The sequence below is a fragment of the Leptonychotes weddellii genome, chromosome 4 (genome assembly GCF_054177405.1).
Source record: "Leptonychotes weddellii isolate Sample4059 chromosome 4, ASM5417740v2, whole genome shotgun sequence".
NCBI classification, from domain to species: Eukaryota; Metazoa; Chordata; class Mammalia; order Carnivora; family Phocidae; genus Leptonychotes; species Leptonychotes weddellii.
The window spans coordinates 138,389,561-138,409,982 of NC_138372.1; the positions used below are offsets into that span (position 1 = coordinate 138,389,561).

The window sequence follows — 20,422 nt, forward strand, 5'->3', positions numbered from 1 at the left end:
CCCTCATACAGGGCTTCCAAAAACATTTTGCATTTGTCAAAAATGACACATGACGCATGACTGAGTGCAGAATATGAGAATAAGCCATTTTGACAAATTCAGTAGCTTTCTAAGTTTTACCAAAATGCTAAAATGATTTTTATCATATTAATTATTGGGATGTACGCAGATTACTGATTGGGATGTACCCAGTAGTTTTAAGTATCTTATATGTAGAAAAAAAATCCCCTAAATGTGAACACTCGGAATTTGGGGATTCCACCTAAAATCCTGCAGAGAACTGTTCTCTTATTAGGAGCATATGGATTAAAGGAGAACATTTTGAGGAACAGACATCCCACACACTAACATTCTTGGGGGGAAAGTGGTGAATGGGAGCAGGGAAGGAGTGAAGTTTGCTCCTGGAGCTTGCGTGTTGCATTCAGCATTCTCCGCAGTGCGAAGAAATGATGCATTGGGGGGGAGTCACCAGGAATGCTTTGGCAATGAGCTGGGTGCGTTGAGGGGGAATTCGGGGAATGGGGACACCGTGGAGTTCTGAGGCCTGACTCTCATGGTTTTGTGAGGGGTTACAGGCCCAGGAGAGCACCAGGGAGACAAATGCTGGTGCAAAGCTTTGAGAGGACAGGGCTGCCCTAATTCCAGAGAGCCGATGTCCTTTAAAACCTTGCCCTAGATTCACTGATCAGTCCCCAGAGCATAGGTTAGGGCTCTCGGAGGTGGGACGAAAAGCTTTCTTCGAGGATTGCCTTGGTATTTTGGGGATCACACAACCTATTTCATAAAGGTGGAGGTAAATGCAAATATACAGGCTATGGGTACAGGAATACCCCAATTCAGGGTCAGGGGACCTGACTTGCAGTCCTAGTTATGTCACCAACTGTGCAGTGTCAAGCAAGTCACTGAACTTCTCTGCTGCCCACTGTCGTCAAGCGAGGGATAGCCACAGAAGTCTTCACCAGCCACCAGTGTCACATCTGTGTCATTCTAAGAAACACACAGTGAGGTGGTTTGGGTCATCTATAAGCTAGAAGCCTGGGGATGAGCATGTTTTATAAACTATAAAGAGTACGCAAAGATAAGGCATTTTTATTGGAGCTTGAAAACACAGGTACATTTAGTTCTCTCAGTCAACAACCATGTATGAGGCAACAGATCTTCAGTGAGCTCCGTGCTGGGTGCTGAGGATACAAGGAAAAGAGGATAAACCCCTCCTTGGAGGAGTCTGGAACTGAGAGAGCGTGACAGCCAAGTGCCGTGACAGCCAAGTGCCGCGACAGCCGGGGGCCATGTTGGGGTTGCACGTGTGCAGAGCTGGGGGGTGGGGGGTGGTCATTCAGTCTGAGTCCCAAAGGAAAAAAATCCAGCCAAGGCTCTTTTGGCTTCAAGCAATAGACATCTCTTCAAACTAGTTAAAGTGAAAAAGGAGCTTTTACAGCAAGGATTGAGGAATGTCATGGAACCCTAGCTCAGGAAATGAGTTACATAGCCCTGGGTTATTGAACTGGAACAGGACACTGGAAAGACTAGAGGCCCAGTGGCTCCCCAACCCCCTCTTTCCCCTCCTTCCCCTCCTCTCTCTCTCTCTCTCATTTCTCATTCCCTCTGTGTCTCTTCCTTTTTCTCTGTAGATCAGCTTCTTCTGCCTGCTCATCAGCTTGGAAATGACCCCAAAATGGCTGTCACAGGCTTCAAGCCTAGAATCCAGATACACTTCTAATACCATTTTTTTTGTTTTGCTTTTTCTTTGTGTGTTTCCTCCCTCCCTGGCCACAACTTACACAGAATTAGTTCAAACGCTAGAAAGAAACAGCGATCTGATTGACCCAGCCGAATTCTTGCATCCAGGACACTGAAGTCACGAGCCAGACGGTGGTTAGCTGTTCGGGGCTCAGGGGACCACCTCCAGTCCCATCGGCGGAGCGATACAGTCCTTGGGGCTCTCTCTTCCAAGGGCCATGGGCCAGGCAAGTTCCCCGGGAGTGTTGGGTTGGTTTGCTGTATAATCTGGCGGAGGAGGGACAAGAAAAGAGGTGGAAAGGGAAGGAGGGCATACCTGGCCAGGGGGCAGCACGTGGGAAAGCCTGGAGGTGGGACGTTCCTGGCGGCTGGAGGCTCCCGGAGAGGCTCGGTGAGGGCCGCCTTCGTCCCCAGCTGCTGTCTGCACTAACCACACATCGGACCCCCGGTGGGCCGGGGGCACCAGCCAGTCAGAATGGGCGACAGCTGTGAACAGCGGGGATGGCAGAAATGCCTGCCTTGATGAGAAAACCTCCCCGTGTGTGCATGTGGAGGGAAGGCTGTGGCCCCCTCCTAGCCTTGCGGGGCCTCACCTCCTCCGCTACCAGACGCACTGCCCCGAGAGGGGGACCAAGCGTTGGCTCGGTGGGGCTCCGCCAGGGCTGCGTGTCACCCCCGGGTCACCTGTGGAACGCGCAGGGCAGCCGCCCCTTCCGGGGGCTTCCTGGGTCTTACTTAGGGCGCTCGGTCTGCCTGAGGAAGTTGAGAAGCCGCTCTTGCTTTTCTCAGCCTTTCGGAGAAGTAAGAGAAGGAGGAAGCTGAGAGTCGGAGGCCCGCTGGAGGCTGCGGAGAGTTCTGCGCCAGTAAGCACTACAAGCGTGGGAAGTTTCTTGAAAAGGCTTCTCAGCCTCTAGCGAGTCACCGCCGTTCTGTGCGGACAGATGACTCATTGGGGCTCCTCTCTGCCTCCGTGGGGGAAGCCAGTTTATCTGCGGCTTTGTGGACGGGGGTGGGGGCGAAGGGACTGGCGACTGGTACTGACCGAGCATTTCCTCTGTTGCAGACACTGTGCGAGCTGCCGCCGAGACATCGTCGTATTCAATCACCCCGAATTCCTGGTGACGGCTCTGTCCCGATGCTCGGGCTCCGCAGCCCGCATTCGGACCCACTACATGAACTTCCCCATTCTTAACATCCCCAGAGCCCACCTAATGCATAGGAAGATCTGGGGACTGTCAGAAAAAAAACATCCAACGCTTGGAAATAAGGCAGATGAGATGGACGTCTGCCTTCAATCCTTCAGTATAAGAGCAGGTCAAAGACCAGCTGACGACTGGCCATGGAGCTCCTAAAATGTGGCTGGTCTGAATTGAGATGTGCTGTTTAGTGAAAAATCTACATCAGATTTCAAAGACTTAGTTGGAAAAAAAAAACTAACATATTTGATGATAATTTTATGTTGATTACATGTGGAAGTGATAATATTTTGAAGGTATTGGGTGAAATAAGATACATTATTAAAATTCATTTCACCTGTGGCTTTTTTATTTCTTTTTTAAAACGTGGCTACTAGAAAATCTAGTTACAGTGTGGTTTGCATTATATCTCTATTGGAAACCTTGGTCCAGTGCAATGTAGTGCATCTCATTGTTTCCTATTGATCAGAAGTCCCAGACTTAGTGTGAGGTCACTTGCTAATTTGTATATTTTTGTCCAGTAGAGATGCAGGTAATTTCTGTTGACTAGAACAGAAAACCCCTAAGATTTACAGCCTGTTGGACATTAACCAGTTTTATATCTAACCAAGCAAATGCATCCTAATATTTTATTGTTAATTTGTCTATAAATAGTTTAGCTTTTCGTATGTCCTTTGTGCTGGTCATAATACCTTATTAGTTCCTTCATTATTAATGAGCCTTCAAAAATTCTTGATACATGTTCATTTCATATTTGTCTGAGATTTGTGATTATCTTTTAGAACAGCACTGATAGAAACAGAATGCAAACTGCATGTGTAATTTAGAATTTTCTAGCAGTCACATTAAAAAGTAAAATTAATCTTAAAAGTGTGTGTTATCCAACTCGAAATGCCCCAAAGATGATCATTTCTACATGTAATCAAGATTAAAACATGATCAATGAAATACTTTATGTTCTTTTTGCATCCTTCAAAAATCTAGCATGTCTCAGTTCGGACCAGCTACATTTCAAGTTCTTAGTAGTCGCACGTGGTGAGTGGCTGCTACCATACTAAACAGGGTGAGTTGTGACTCTCTCCTTAGAAGTAAAAGAATATGGCCAACAAATAAAGGCAGCTCTGGACATCTAGGGTTCGTGTGTGAGCTGGAAGGCAGCTGTCTCTGCAAAGACAACATAGGTCCAGGGGGAGCGAGAATGTACCTGGAACGATATTCCAGTCCTCAGGAAATCCTTATCTCACCTTCGGATACTTTCTTCCGTTCTGCCCCCCAACTGCATGGCCTTGAGCCGGTCACCTCCATTCTCTGGTTCTGTTTCCTCATTTGTAAAATGAAGGGGTTGAACTTGAAGATCCCTGAGGTCCCTTCTGGCATCCTTGTGAATATTCTCTGAATGTGCTTGGGTAGCACATTCTGCAGAAGGACGCTCTTGGAAGTTTTCAGGTACTTTTGAGAGTCTCCTTCCTATTGTTGGGTTTGCGTTCCGCAACCTCTACAATACGTGGTGCTGAGAGGCTGGAAACCGGATCGGGAGCTGCCTGCTCAACCGAGAAGGGGCTGCTCCCTTTGGGCAGGTGGGGAGATAAGAGTTACGACATGTAGGACTGGAGGCTTGCAAGCCGCGATGATCTTCCTCCGTGGCCTAAAAGTGTATTTTGTGGGGCGGGGTGGATCCCTTGCTTCGTGGAGTTCTGTAGTTAATCTTAAGCAATAGAAGATAAAGGAAGTTAATTCCCTTCTGAGGATCCTCAAGAGAGTGTGCAGGAAATTAGAAGTGAGGGTATACTAAAGAAGAAAGAGAAACTGCATACTGATTGCTCCTTTAAGGAGGTGTGACTAAGTCTTGACTTCTGCAGGTAAAAGTCACTGGAGCCTTAGGTTAAGACAAGGGATTAGTCTGTGGATGTTCCTTTTAAATAAATCGACGAGGGGAAACCAAACTGGATATGCCTTTCCCAACCTAACAAAATGTATGTCCCGTGGGGACCCCCCAATGAAATAAGAGAGCGGGCTTCCCGGGGGTACCGTGAGACTGGCCCCGCACACGAACGCATGGACGGGAGAGAGACGCAGAAGACAGAGGCCGGCCACGCCAGATTGGGAGGTGGCAGGTCTAATAAGCGAGGGAACTTACTTACAAGGCTTGTCTCGGGCGGCGGCAAGATGAGTAGATCTCCGCACCAGCCGGCCAAATCGTAAACATTTATATAGAGGCCTTAACTGGGTTGAGTCCGGGATATCTGTGGGTGTTCTCACCATCACAGCACTATCTCTAGGCTATGTCCGTGCAGCAGGCTCTGGGAGTGGGAAAGGCAAAAGAAGACCACATTGCAAGGGCACGGGAGGGGGTGAGGAGCCTCTGATGGCCAGGGTCCCGCCCCCGGGTCAACCAGAGGCTGGGTCCTCTCCAAGACCCCTCACAAGAACAAGGGCAGTAGAAAATCAGTGGCATGATTTGTGAGATGCTAGGGAGGTCTCCCCCACTGCCTGAAATCCCACCATCCGGGGTGCATTCAGAACTCCTTTGTGTCTGGAAGGTTAGTCTAATTTTAGGAGCTCTCTATCACAGTGCATGTAAATCTGGAGGCGCGGGCATCCTCGGGCTTCTCAGTTTGTGCATGGAAGCTGCGGGCAGCGGAAGCAGCTCACGCCTCATGGCCCCATAGGAAGGAACCCCAGCAAGCAGTGCCTGAAATACACGCTGTCCTTCTCCCCCGACGCTCCACAACAAGCTCCCTGGAGCTGGAGGATATTCATCATCCCTGTTGGAAAATCCAGGGCCCTACGCATCTTCTGGGGCTCCCACCTGCCTCTCCATGCCTACTGCCTGCCCTTGGCTTCCATGCATGAACCTTGGTTTCCACAGACATGCCTCCCACATTCCCCTCCCCGATTGTCCCTTCATGCATTCCCCTTCACCTGGCCTGCTCTCCCCCTCCAAACCCAGGCTCCAGCTCTGCTTGGCCAGCCAGGACGTCGGATTCGGAGCAAGCAGGTTAATTCATCTAAACAGTTTTTTCAGTGTCAAGACGGGGAAACTATTATCAGCCCCATTAACCTCATAAGGTGGTAATGAGAATTTCCCGATTGTAAAAATGGTTTAAGATTTCAAAATGCCACACAAGTGTAAAGGATTACCGTAATAGTGATGTTAAAGGGCCAGCAAACAGGCACGTAAGGTAATCCTGAATTTTTAAAGTCTGCTGTGATGTCTTAGAAGGAATTTGATTTGTGGGATTGCTAACTCTGTGAAAGTGTGCCTGTGTAAAAGGTGTCACATCACTTTCTCATGAGGCAGGTGTGTTAAATGTGAGAAGGAGAGAAGAGCCTTCTGTACTTTTTCCCTGTTCCGTTTTTATCATGAAAATCTAGTAACAGTTCCTCTGGACTTTGGCAGATAAATCCACAGTAGATCGTTTTTTTCTTTCTTCCAGGCTAAGAGTCTTTGATGGGGAAAACATTGTATTCTGCAGTTCTAGAGAGATGACATGAATAAGCAATGACTTTTTTCTCTTTTTTTTTAATGTCTTCAGCTTGTACACCTGAAGGACAACAGCAGCTGAAAACAGCCCCCCAGCCCTATCTGTGGAATCCCAGCTTCTTACAAATCCCCTTCCTCTTCTGGGAGGATGTCTGATTCCAAAGCCCATGGTTAGAATCCTTTTAACAGATGAGGAAACTGAGCTCATTAGCAAGAAAGTTGTCACTTGGACAAACTCACAAGCAAGCAGTGGAAGGTGGGCTGAGGCCTGATCTCCCCAGTGGCCCAGGACGAATGCTCAACACCAGATAATAGATTCTTTTCAAAGGCTGTTTTATTCACTTACAATTTATACACATGGGAGCTTAAAAGAATGATACCTGGGTCCTACCCCAGATACTGATAAGTAGAAGGTCTTGAGTAATACTGGGGTGATTCTAATGGGCAGCCAAGTTTAAGAACCACTGTTCTAGAGTTTTTATTCCTTACAACTCTACGACTCATTGTCAGTGTGGGAACAGATGGATATTGCTTCTCCCCACACCTGAGACTGCTTTTTCCAAATCAGGGCTTGCAAATTTCCACTGGGTCTACTATCTTCTTCCCTCTGTCACACACACACACACACACACACACACACACATGGGCCCTAGAAGTTTCATTTGTATCACTGCTGTCACCAGGTAAATGTGGCTCTGGTCCCAGCCTGACCAGGTCACACCTAGAGACGAGCTCTACATTTTCAAAGACTAAGTCACAACAGAATCCTGAGACCACAAACGAGCATCAGAACTATGGCAAATACTCGATAGATCCAACACGCCAGTTGTAAGTCAAAAGGAGCAAAACAGATCCTAGTGGAGGTCAGGGAGCAGAAAAGGCCACAATTCCATGCCTCCATGTGAACAAGAGCAGGGCCCACCAATCCCGAGGATGGACACTTACAATAAAACTGACCTTGGACTAGAAGCCAAGGGCATTTATCACTAAAGTCCTTTCCAAATCAACCAAGAACTCAAAGGGATACTACTGTTATCAATATCCCTGTGACATTTTTTTAATATTAAAAACCAAGTGGCTGTTAAAATACAAAACAAACTTGATTCTGGAAATAAGGTCTTGGGAACTGGATCTTCAGTTGCTTGTAATTGCTATGTCTCCTTAGTCTCCTTAATCTGGAACGATTTCTCAGTTTTGACTCTCATGACCAATTGATTTGTAGAATGTCCCCGTTTTGTTTTATCCTGATGTCTTCCCATTAGTTTCCGGTTATGCACTTTTTCCAGGAATCCTACTGAAGTGATGTCAGGTCCTTAGGGCATTGCAAAAGGAGGCACATGATATCTCTTTGTCCCATTACTGATGCTACTAAAGAAAAATAGCTTCTCAAGAAAATGGAGGACACATTCAACATTTTCATTGGTTTAAAACCAACCCGAGTTGCATTCTGCACTGCAGAAATTTCTAGTCTTGCCCCTCGCCGACTGGAAACATGTCCACATTCTCTGCCTCCACAAACGTTGAGAGAGCAGGCGATTCCTAATGCCGTTACCTCTCCCCACTCTGCCGTTGGCAAAGCCAGCTAGACACCATCCTTTGACTGGAGAATGTCCAATGAGCCTAACTATTGTCACTATGTGCCACATGGATTAGATTCTGGAATAATCTGTGAAGTATCCCCATTGGAACACCATCCCCTCCTTCACTGAGCAGTCAGGTGATGGTGCAGAGGAATGCCCAGCACTCCAAAGCTTTCTCCAAATTCTTCCATTTCCAAAATTTTTGGCTCAACTCTGACCCCTTATTAAGTTCTCCAAGAATGGACTAAGGTCTCTAAAAAGACTTTCTGGGAAAGAAAGAAAGACAAATCCTGGGAAAGAAAAAAATAAAGAACCAACAACCATATATTTTATCTAGTACTATTTAAGGATTATAGATTCTGTACCTTCAACTCTCGTCAGTAGACTTTTCCTACAGAAACCAGTTAAACTTTTGAAGAATCCCAGAGGAATATGAGAAAAAATAGTGAAAATCTTGCCTTGGCTATTCATGAGGTGTGACAGATGCCTCAGGGATTCAGGACTGAATGCAGTGCATTTCCTCTAAAGGTTGAGAAGTGCGGAACCTTCAGACAGTCTGAATTCACTGAAGTGGTATGGCTGGTAGAACAAAAAATTCTTCAGGCCCGACAGAGATAGGCTATGTGCTACCAAAAGTTCTTACAGACTTCCTTGCTCCTTCATTTTGGTGACCTGGACTTTTCACTAGTTTCAGTGTTTCCTTATAATGTCTTCCCAGCTGTCCTTCCTCTGACTAAATCTCCAGTTCTTGCTCCCTGCTCCTCCAGAGTCAAACAGAAAGGACAGTAGGACAATTTTAGGGTGTAACGACTAGGACAGCAATTAACCATCTTGTGTGCTGTTTCTTCAAACTTGGTGATTACTTTTCATATTTTCTCTGCTAATCTTATTACCATCAAGCAAGCCTTTGACTACTGAATTTACTGGCCCACTGTACTGTTCCGCTTTAGTTCTTTTCCTTTGTGACCTCTAGTGCCTAGAGCTGGATTAAACATAATCCTTGTTTTATCCCTATTCTTGAATGGATTGCTTTCTAATGAGTATTTGTGAACTCACCATCCCATTCCCACGATGGTCACATTACCTAATAACTTATATTTACCGATGTCCTTCTGTCCTAGCCTGTCTCCCTGCTTCTCCATAGGTAACCTCTATTCTAAATTTTGTCTCAGGAATATCCATGGTAGAGGAAAGAAAAGTTTTATCATGTATATGTATGCTTAAGCAAGGCATTTTGTTCATTTTTATAAGGATATCATACTGTATTATGTTTTTCACTAAATATTATTAAAATCATGTTACCAACTAACTGGGCAGTAGTTTCATTTTCATAAATGAAGATTATGTCATTGGGTAAAATAACTCTATCCGTTCTTTCAATGGACATTTGGATTGTCTCATTTTTTTTGCTTAAATAGTGCAGCTGTGAATTTCCTGGTGTACAATCCAAGTGTTCCAGGAGATACACCCAGGAGAGAATTGCTCAACTGTAGGGATGTGAATGCCAACTTTGAGATAATGCCAAATTATTTTCCAAAGGGATGTAATAAACTCCCATCAGTACTGCGAGGTCTCAAACCACATCATCTCCAACATTTGGTATGACCAGACTTCCAAATTACATTATGTGGGGGTAAAATGGTATCTCATTGTGGTCCTGGTTTGCATTCCCCTGGTTAAACCTCTCTTCATATATCTACTGGTCATGTATTTCCTCCTCCACAAAAATGCCTGTTCAAAACCTTTGCCCACTTTCCTATTGTTTATATATGTATACCAATTTTTTACGTTATATGTTACTTTTCACTTCCAGTTATCTAAATTTTTATGTAGTTGGATTTATATTAAGGCTCATATACTGAGTCTGAGTTTACGTATAATTATCCTAGTTAGGCTTCGTGTGTCCATTTTAAGAGATGTTTCCTCACAAACTTCGTATCACCTACATCTTATGAACATCAGAGTTTAACTCTTTCATTCTTCTGTATTTGATTTTTGTGCATGGCAGGATTTAAAAGTGCAAATGGCATTTTCTTAAAATACTCAAAATCGTTACTTTTCTCTCAACACAGTTGAAGTTCTAATATAGTACCCGCTCCCAAACTAAATCAGTCATTAATGTGGAGAACCTGTTAGGACAGGTAAACTTTACCCTTAATTTCCTTGCTTTGGGAATCATCTGCCAAGGAGAGCCACAAACTTTTGCTTTAGAAATAGCATTTTTTGACTCAAAATGTAATCTTACACACCTTTGTTTTGCCAAATATTATGTGTTCCCCATCCCCCTACAGACTTTGGCAGCATGGACAATCATTACAGCACATGGGAACCTATTTCTTCTTTCTACAGAGTCCCTCACTTTTGAGTGCACGGAAGTCTTTCAAGTTCTCGTAACTTGATGCCTTTGCACATGCTGCAACCTCCATCTGGATCCCATTCATTCTGCTAAGTCTTGACTCAAACATAAATCTGAGAAGCCCTTCTTTAAACATTCAGAAAAGTGGCTGGCCCAAACCAACATCCAGTAACAAAAAATGTCAAGCACCCTCTTAAAATACTGATAGCTTCTAAGGAATTGGAAATTAATACTTAAGTCTTTTAAGAACATTTGGTTAAGTTTGGGCTTTCAGAAATTTCATAGAATGAGCTCAAATACAGAAGAAAGGTACTCATTATCAACTGAGTCTCTGGCATTACCTAGGGTCGGTAATAGCTGTGCCCAAATATATCCACTTTCAACTTGGTTTCTATACCCAAAAGACACATATACTTGCTTGTCCAGGAGAGTCATTCTTATAAACTAATTACGGGCAGGTACAGATGTCTCCCCAAAGTTAGCCTATCAAGTCTTGCTACTTCAGTAACTTCCAAGTTCTTTAACACTTCGGGGCTGACAATCATATATAAAATAGACTTCGAAGAATCCAGGTTGAGTAGCATGATCAGATTTTGATGTACTCAGCAATTTTATGCTTTTCAAATTCTTAAAGCAGATCTACTGTGATGAGATCTTGAATACCATATTTTGTCATTCAAGAGTACCATTTTCCTTAGAGGCCATTGTGAAGTTTCTTAAAAGAAATACCTATACAGACCCAGCAGTATCTTTAATTTTAGGCCTTTAGTCTAAAGGAGAGCTAGAATTAACCAGTAACACTGTGACTGCTGTAAGCGACACTAAAGAGAAGGGAAGAGTACTTTATTGACATTAATTTCACATTTAGAAAAAGACCCACGTCTAGCCATCTTCCAAACGCCCAGTTTCAGAGACCCCCTTAAAACTATAGAGGTTTCAATTCCACCACTTATTTTCCTACATACAACAAAATAAAGCAATTTATGGTTCCTTGATCTTTCTCTGCAGGAATGTTTTGTAAGACTATCTTCTCAGTACACAGCACCAGTCAGGAGGAAGTTCCTAACACACTGTATAGACTCTCATGCAGTGATTAATATACTTGCATCCAAATGAAGTGCTGTTCTCCCCTAATGTAGATATGAAACTGTTTCAATGATAACTGCCACTGCTGGAAAAGTCTCCAAAATTCTTGGATTTGCACCCAGAGGCTTTTCACTGTTGGTAAGAGTTCAATTATTCAATCGAAGTTTCACTCTCAAATGCAGGTTTAACCACAAATAATTGAAGACTGCAGATTCCAAACTGGCCATTATTAGTTTTAAGTATGTTTTGGGCCATGGCAGGATTGGTGACTATTTTGTAGGGAAGACAGGAAGGAAAAAAATTGGAGGCCCTCTAGTTAAACTACTTGACATTCTTTTTCTCTTATACTCCCCCCTCACCCCTCACCATTTCTATGATCTTTAGAGCATGACGTAATAGCATAACTATTAAATGGAAAAGCTAGGACCATAGCTAAGAGCTGTAGCCAAGTCCATCCTTTCAACTGATCTCAATGGGGCTCCTCTCTCAAAAGGACAACTGTGAAGTGGACATTTTTTTTTTAACAATCCCAATACTCCACACACAGAAAATACATTGTTTTCTCCAATTTCCTGGAAATATCAACGTTATAGTGACAAAAACAGACATGAAGCCTGGATTTGGGACAATTAAAGAAATGTCATAAAAATTTATTATTCAAATCCCAAGGCAAAAAAATCTCAGGTTGGAATCTTCCTTCATCTATTGGGCACTAGTACGTAGAAACATTAACAGCTAATATTAAGTATTATCACAATTTATTTCAGAATCAAACTAGTTTAGAAGACTAATGCACATAAATAGGCAAATGTGACAAGCTTTAGTTTTTATTTATACTTGAATGAAATCCATCTCAAGTCTAGTTTAATGCTCCTTAGCTATAAACGATTACTTCATGTCCTTGGCCTGGGGGTCAGGAGAAATCAGTTTAAAAAAAGAGCCATGAAGATGATTATTTTGCCCCAATGCATAAGAGATCTTTTCTCCTTGAAAGAAAGACCCCAAGGCCTCCATTGCACTTTTATTTGAATGTAGTATTTGGGACAACTGTGCCAAAGGGCTGGTATTTCCCAATTTAATCTGAGGTCATAATAAAACAAGCAACAAAACAGTTATTTGGGATTTCCGTCTCTCACCCTTATCATCAAGACTCACTGCCTCCCGTCATCAATATTTATTGAGCATTTACAGTGTACTAGGCACAATAGAACATACAGAAAACATCGTCCCTGCTCTTGAGGAGCTTACATTCTAAAAGAAAAAAAAAAAATACACCTCTTTTAAAATGATATTTTTGTTTGGTGTTTTCTGCAAGGTACTGAGGAAAATAGTCTGAGGGTGAGCTTTGGGTATAACTTAGCCCCATCATTATTTAAAGAGAGGAAGAGGAAGGATTTTAAAGGCAGACAATGACAGACCATTCAGAATAGGTAGGGCTTACAAGGAGATAAACACAATCTCATCAACTAAGGAGAGATTTGCTGCAGTAAATAGGATGAGGGAAATAGTTTGTGGGATGCAAGCAAAGGAAGCAAGGTATCCTTAGACACTGAGTGGAGCCAGAAAGATCATGCGGCCTTTTTTCCAAGTACACGGCCACCAAGTAGGAATGGTTGGTGACAAGACAGAAGGCTAAAAAAGGTAATCCTGTGCACCTGACAAATAGAATAAAGGATCAAAATTGAAGGCAGGCTATAACAATATCAAGAAATTCTTAAAAACAAAAGTGATTTGGAAGCACAAAACTTAATGCTACCCAATGTCATGATGGGCCAAGGACATTGTGGCTTCCTAAGTTAGAAAATGCCCTATACCAAAATTTTAAATGGAACACATTACTTTTTTCCAATCAATCCCGTCTCTGAAAAAAAAAAAAAAAACAAACCAAAAAAAACCCCCAAAAACCAAACAAACAAAATACAAAACTTTCTCCCCCCGCCCAGGGGAGGGGAGGAATATGGGACATGGTTGGGAACAGTAGTAGTTATATTAGTAGTATTTTGTTACGATAAACTTTGTATTTAAACTTGGTAAAAGCCCATTAGCTGCCAAGAGGGAATAAGGAATAAATTTCCAAAAATGTACAATTTAGAGAAGTTTCAGAACCAGAAGACTAATTTACATGAAAAGCTGTAGAGAAAGTAGTTGAAAAGTCCATTCATAAAACTTTTATTCCACTTACATGAACTTAATACACGTGTTCTTAACAATTATGCTTGGATTGTTCATGAAAATTTCATAAGACATTAAACAAAGCTAGCCATCATCTCAAGTTATTTCCCTGTTAACTATTTTTACAGCACATGCATGTTAGGCAAGTATCAAAAAAAAAAAAAAAAAAAAATCACAAAAGCAAAAAAAAACCCCAAAACAAAAAACAAAACAAAAAAACCCTAAAAAAAGTTAAATACATGGGATTTTTATTTTGCTGCTGTACTTGATATACATAAAGTAATGGATATCAAGCAATTCATTTTTACTGCGTCTTTACTTGTACATTTGTTCTTAGGTTGCCTAAAACATTTAAATACAAATAAAAGGAGTGTAGCAAAAATAATGAAAGCAAACAGCAGGTAACTTTACAAATAATGGAATGTGAACCGTTTCTGCCCTTATCCAGAGTAAATTGGGTCACAATTAAAGGAACACTTCTGCAACTGTAGTCAAAGGTGTGCACATTGAGAGTATTCCACAGATACTCATGGTTCAATATGTAATATCTACAGAATACCCATTTCTACTACAGCCTTATAAGTGCTCCAAACCTTAAAGTACCCACAAAAACTACACCTGTATCTGGAACCAAGTATCCCTTTTATTCCCCACCAGGACAAACCAATATGTAGGCAGTTTTCTTTGCTTAGACATGGAAGCAGTTTTAACACTGGCCCTTGTGAAGCCACAATGTACCAAAAGTACTATGCCAAACATTTATAACTAGTATAAAAATTCCACATCCCCATATTGGCCACCTCAAGATGAAAACAGATAACTCCCTAAATGTTAACTGGCTCTACTCCCCTAATATTCAACATAAAAACCACATGGGAAATATAGAAATTCAAATAGAAGTAACATAAACCTGTCATAAATCGTAAACAAAAAACTATTTGTGGGACAGCATGGATGACAAATGGTCTACTATGTAAATTTTAGAATGAGGCAGACAAAAGTTGGAAGGCCGGTTAATTTTCCCCTCCTTCTCCTGCTTCAGCTTCGTCTCCTTGGGTGTCCGATGTCCACAACTGGCAAAAGAAGGAAAGATTTTTCAGCATGTTTCAGTTTGAAAAAAATCTTAATAAATTTGTCAGAGTTACCAGAATATAACCACAGCTTTTGCTGAAAGCTTTCTTTAAAAGATTACAGCAATGAAGACAGCTTCAAGATACAAAACACCCTCATTTTCTCCCTAACCTTTTTGTGTCAAGCACAAAGCAAGTTGTCTTCAAATAAAGTCAGATAACAAGAAACTCTTGGTTATCATAGAAGAGAAAGCAAAATAAAAAATACAGAAGTGCTACAAAAATGAGAATATCAAACTGCTCTGAATAGCCCCAATATGAGAGACGGATGTTTAAGTTTAGTGTACCTAAACGAGAATCATCTTAATTCAAACCCAAGTTCAAGCTCAGGTTGATTTCTTTCGTACAACATAAGACTCCCACTGCAAAGAGAATCTCACACTCCATGAAATTTAAGAGTGAGAATATCAAGTCTGAACTAAATTACAAATTTAGCTTTTCTGATGTTTTTAGCTTAGAAAAACATACCTTTTGAATCTATAGCATTCAAAATAAATAGTTGAACAGAAAACAAACAGTATGGTCAGAACCCAATCTTCTAAGAGGTAAAAACTGAATTGTCCCATAGTGTTAAGACTATGGATTCTATTTTTTTCATTAATGTTAATTTTGCAGGTTAAAAAAAAATCTCAAAATTATTTCAGCTTCTTCAAAAATTAGTATATTTTACAAGTCTTAACAGTCCATAATGACTTTTAGATGTAATTTTTTATAAAAGGACTGCTTATACAATGAAAAATGAAGGAAAAAAATGCAATAATACTTTTCTAACTCCCAAATCATCCATTAGCTTTATTTATTTATTTTTTAAAGATTTTATTTATTTATTTGAGAGAGAGAGAATGAGAGAGAGCACATGAGAGGGGGGAGGGTCAGAGGGAGAAGCAGACCCCCTGCTGAGCAGGGAGCCCGATGCGGGACTTGATCCAGGGACTCCAGGATCATGACCCGAGCCGAAGGCAGTCGCTTAACCAACTGAGCCACCCAGGCGCCCCCATTAGCTTTATTTATTAACCAAATAGATCTCTGCCCTGGAAAGGAGATTTCTTCCAAGGTCATATTAAGCTAAATGACCTCTGGAAGTCTGTGTGTTCCTGTTAAACGGGTTTTGTAAGATGAAATTATCTTCTAACATCTCTTCCCAGTTTTAACCTTCTAGGATTCTCAAATTTTCCATAAACACCTGAAAAAGTTGATACATTTTTCTACCAGGGTTATGTGTTGGCAATTTAGTCAATCACATCCAATCTCAAATACTAGGTAGTTTTGGCAAAATTTCTTAACAGATAAATGATCCAATCAACCTATAATGATAACAGGTGATATTACTAAGGCTCAGAGAAGACACACAGTAATTAGTAACAGAATCGGAATGCAATCCTTGGTTCTCTTTTCAGTTGTTGGGAGTATGCTCTTTCATGCTATAATAATAACCAAATCAGCTGGAAGTATGTATTTCAAGCCAGGCCCTCTCAAAAAGTGATGACAATGTAACAGCAAGTAGGTCTCAATTTTTACCTTTTAGGAATGACAACCATCTCATCACTTCAAATCAGAAAATAGGAAAATTCTTAATATTAAAAATACCTAACAAAGTGCTTCTTTCCTTTGACATAAAAAATTCATTCTTTAAGAAACTACAGGTTATTCCCTTGACGAAAATAAAAATCCCACAAATTTGTAAGTAGCCCCCAGTTACACTTTCTAAAATAATTTTAAGTGTTTAATAATAACAAAGTATACAATGTGGTTCAAAAAACTCTTTGATGATGATAACAACACCAGAATATAGACCTGGTTCAGAAAATTGGCAGTGAATTAGAATAAAGCTGGAAGTGAAATGTATAAAAGGATATACAGTCCTCAGGCTCTACACTGCAACTGTTCACTCCTAGCTCTCATTACCTGGCACAGCAGGTACTTGATAATTTTTTCACCTAAGATTCAAAACTTCAAAATCAGTATTTATCTGAAGGAGAATGGGGAAACCTATGGGACTAAAGAGACATATCAACCACTTTGCAAGGTGTAGACTTTATTTGGATCCCAATTCAAATAAAAAACTGTTTATTAAAGACAATTTAAAAAAGAAACAACTTGAATGAGTACTGTTTAGATATTAAACATTATTAAGGAATTACTGTAGGTTTTTTCAATGTGATAATAGCATTACAGTTCTTTTTTCTGAGTCTGGAGTATGCTAAGGATAAGCATGACATTCCATGACAAGTCTTTTTTTTTTTTATTAAGAGGCTAGCTAGCTAGGCAAAATAGATTTCCATTTGAATTCCGTAAGGTATATGAAATTTTTTAACTGAAGTTACTGATGGAGTACCATAGCTGTATAAATATGGAAGCAACTTTATCGTCAAGAAAACGTTTTTTTTAAAAAAGGTTTTATTTATTTATTTGAGATAGAGAATGAGTGAGAGACAGAGAGAGCAGAATGGGGAGAAGGAGGAGAAGCAGGCTCACTGCTGAGCAAGGAACATGACATGGGGCTTGATCCCAGGACCCCAGGGATCATGACCTGAGCCAAAGGCAGATGCTTAACTGACTGAGCCACCCAGGTGCCCCAAGAAAACCATTTTTAATGGAATTTAAACATGAAGAGAACTTGTATAATTTTGAATATAGAAACTATTCTGTGACTAAAATGGAACAAATGGAAACACCCAAATTGAATTGGAAAATAAAACAGCCTATGTGATTGAAAGTCCAAAACCAGGGCTTCCAAATTAATTTTAAGAACTAAAACTCTAACAATAGATATGTAACTAACTAAAGTATACATTTTTGGTCCTTGATCTAATCTTAGTTTCTATAAGGCAGTTTTTCTTCATAGCTTTAACAGCTGATACAATTTTATATTCAATAAAGAGACCAGAAATATTCCTTGTAATAATCTATAGAACATAATTTCAACCACACTGGCCATTCATGACACTGTCATGTACTTACTGTCAAGTTGTCTCTCAGTAATTGCATTATTAGCGTGCTGTCTTTGTAGGACTCTTCACTTAATGTATCAAGTTCAGCAATGGCTTCATCAAAAGCCTATGATGAAAGAAGGACATTTCAGTGCTCAAATAATAAGGATTATTAAATTTCCACAAAACAGGTAAAATACGTACTGTCTTTGCAAGAGAGCAAGCTTTCTCCGGGGAGTTCAGAATTTCGTAATAGAACACAGAGAAGTTAAGGGCCAGACCCAATCTAATAGGATGTGTTGGTTGCATTTCCTTTTTGCTGATTTCAAAAGCTTCTTGGTATGCTTGTTGTGACTGATCCACAATCCCTGGAAAATAAAACATGCCAAAACGTATTGACAAAGTTTGCACTTCATCTTCACCCCTCAAGCCAGACCTTTAATATCCAATGGTATGCTCTGAAATACTGTTGTAGCAACCTTGATTGAATGAGGATCTTAAATTAAAAAAAAAAAAAAAAAAAAGGCTTCTCGAAGGAACACCACCACACTAACCATTGGTCACTGTCAATACAACAACTCTTGCAATCATCTCAATTAATAACTAGTTTTCACTGCTCTATAGTTACGCTGTGATCACTATCTCTTAAAATTGTGAGGAAACGGGGTGCCTGGGTGGCTCAGTCGTTAAGCGTCTGCCTTCGGCTCAGGTCATGATAAATAAAATCTTAAAAAAAAAAATTGTGAGGAAACATTCCTATGCACAAAATTGGCTTTTCAACAAGCATGCATTTTAGAACACCAGTATTAGGCAGTAGGTATACATTCTCAGGACTTAAAAAAAATTAATTACTGGAGCACATGGGTGGCTCAGTCGGCTAAGCCTCTGACTCTTGACTGGCTCAGGTCATGATCTCAGGGTTGTGAGATTGAGCCCAGCGTGGAGCCTGCTTAAGATTCTCTCTCTCCCTCGCCCTCTGCCCCTCCTACCCCTCCAAAAAAGAAAAAAGTTAATTACTGCTCTTCATTTAGAGCTCTAAGCAATTATGTTTAATTGTAAACGTACAACTGTTTACCTTTCAGAGAGACTACTTCCATACTGTGTTATTTTATACAAGTTCAACAAACATGTTTAAAAACAGTTTACCTTTCTTGTCATCACCAGCAGCAACCTCGGCCAAGTAACGGTAGTAGTCTCCTTTCATTTTCAAATAGAAGACTTTGCTCTCTGCTTGTGAAGCATTGGGGATCAAAAACTTTTCCAAAAGAGACTTTGGAAGAAAAGAAACAGTCACAATAAGAATATTTACAAGACTGAAAAAATCTTCACTTCTTAACAGCATACTACAGCCTAATACCCAATTATTACCAGAGTACAATAGTTGAACTGCAGTAGGCTCATAAATTTGTGGTTTAAAAGCAGAATGCGCTAGGGCGCCTGGGTGGCTCAGTCGTTAAGTGGCTGCCTTCGGCTCAGGTCATGATCCCAGGGTCCTAGGATGGAGTCCCACATCGGGCTCCCTCCTCGGCGGGAAGCCTGCTTCTCCCTCTCCCACCCACTCCCCCTGTTTGTGTTCCTGCTCTCGCTGTCTCTGTCAAATAAATAAAATCTTTAAAAAAAAAAATCTTTTAAAAAGCAGAATGCTTTGGATAGCAATGCTTAAAAAGTGAAGTTAGTGTTGGGTTTATTACTTAAGGACACATTTTGAGTATGTGCCTCCCCCGCACAGTGCTGTTTACATGCTGATAAAGACCACATGCTTCAGTGAATGTGAAAGCATGAGAGCTCATAACAAGCTTTTTCTACTAAGTTGACAAACTTTCCATTTTCAAGGTAGTCATTAGAATGGAAAGAACACAAGAGATAAACTTTTGGGACTCTTGGAGGATTATGACTCAAGCAAAAACCAATCATGTTAAGAGACACTACCAGAGTCCATAACCGAGAAAGCAGAACAAAACTTCATTTAGAAGAACACAATTCAAGCAAAACCTCACAACAGGTAACAAGTTGTTCAAAGTCAAAGTTTCACTGTTCCTAATTAAAGTTAAGACAGTGGTATGGGGCACCTGAGTGGCACAGTCGGTAAGCGTCACACTCTGGTTTTGGCTCAGGTCATGATCTCAGGGTTGTGAGATCCAGCTCCCCACCAGACTCCCCACTCAGCAGGGGGCCTGCTGGAGATTCTTGTCTCCCTCACCCTCTCCCTCTCTCTCAAGTAAATCAATCTTTAAAAAAACTAAATAAAGACAGTGGTAGATAGGTTTATGAGAATTACAGATCTGAAGAGTAAACCTTTTATTAATTTCCTTAAAGTGATTTTTAGCTAATAAAATACATATTTACAGACCATACCAACAGATAAAATTTCATCCTGTATAATTTTGTTTAAAACTATTAACAATCTAGACTAATTTAAATCCTAGCATGCTAATAATTATATTCTACAATTGATTTAAAGCAAAAAAAAAAAAAAAAAATCAGATCGTTGTATTAACGGGAGAAGGCACAATAAACTAGTGGGTTTTTTCTTTTAAGAGGAAAAAAGGTAATTCCAGTAGTACAATTAGGCAAATGTTAATAAAAATACTCAAAAAACAAAACCATCTCACCACCCCCAATTTTCCTCCTAGCTAAAAATACCCTAGGAATCAAGGTGAAAATCAGTTTTCAACTGGGCTTAGCCCCAACTAGTCCATTTTTACAAGAAGAGTTATCGAATTCTTGATTCTTGGTTTCTGTCCTTCT

At 40.9% G+C, this 20,422-nt stretch overlaps 1 protein-coding gene across 3 annotated transcripts in view; it reads right to left on the reverse strand.

The window, feature by feature from the left end:
• Positions 1-11,178: 11,178 nt before the first annotated feature.
• The window catches only part of YWHAZ (tyrosine 3-monooxygenase/tryptophan 5-monooxygenase activation protein zeta), a 33,539-nt gene continuing 24,295 nt past the window's right edge, over positions 11,179-20,422 (reverse strand). For all 3 annotated transcript variants that reach the window (XM_006745896.3, XM_081816318.1, XM_031042028.2), the window contains exons 3-6: positions 18,821-18,944; positions 17,879-18,042; positions 17,706-17,801; positions 11,179-14,687 (exon numbers count right to left, since the gene is read on the reverse strand). In XM_006745896.3, coding sequence (XP_006745959.1) covers positions 14,628-14,687; positions 17,706-17,801; positions 17,879-18,042; positions 18,821-18,944 — 444 coding nt within the window. In that variant the 3' untranslated portion in view covers positions 11,179-14,627. The remainder of the gene's footprint in view (positions 14,688-17,705; positions 17,802-17,878; positions 18,043-18,820; positions 18,945-20,422) is intronic.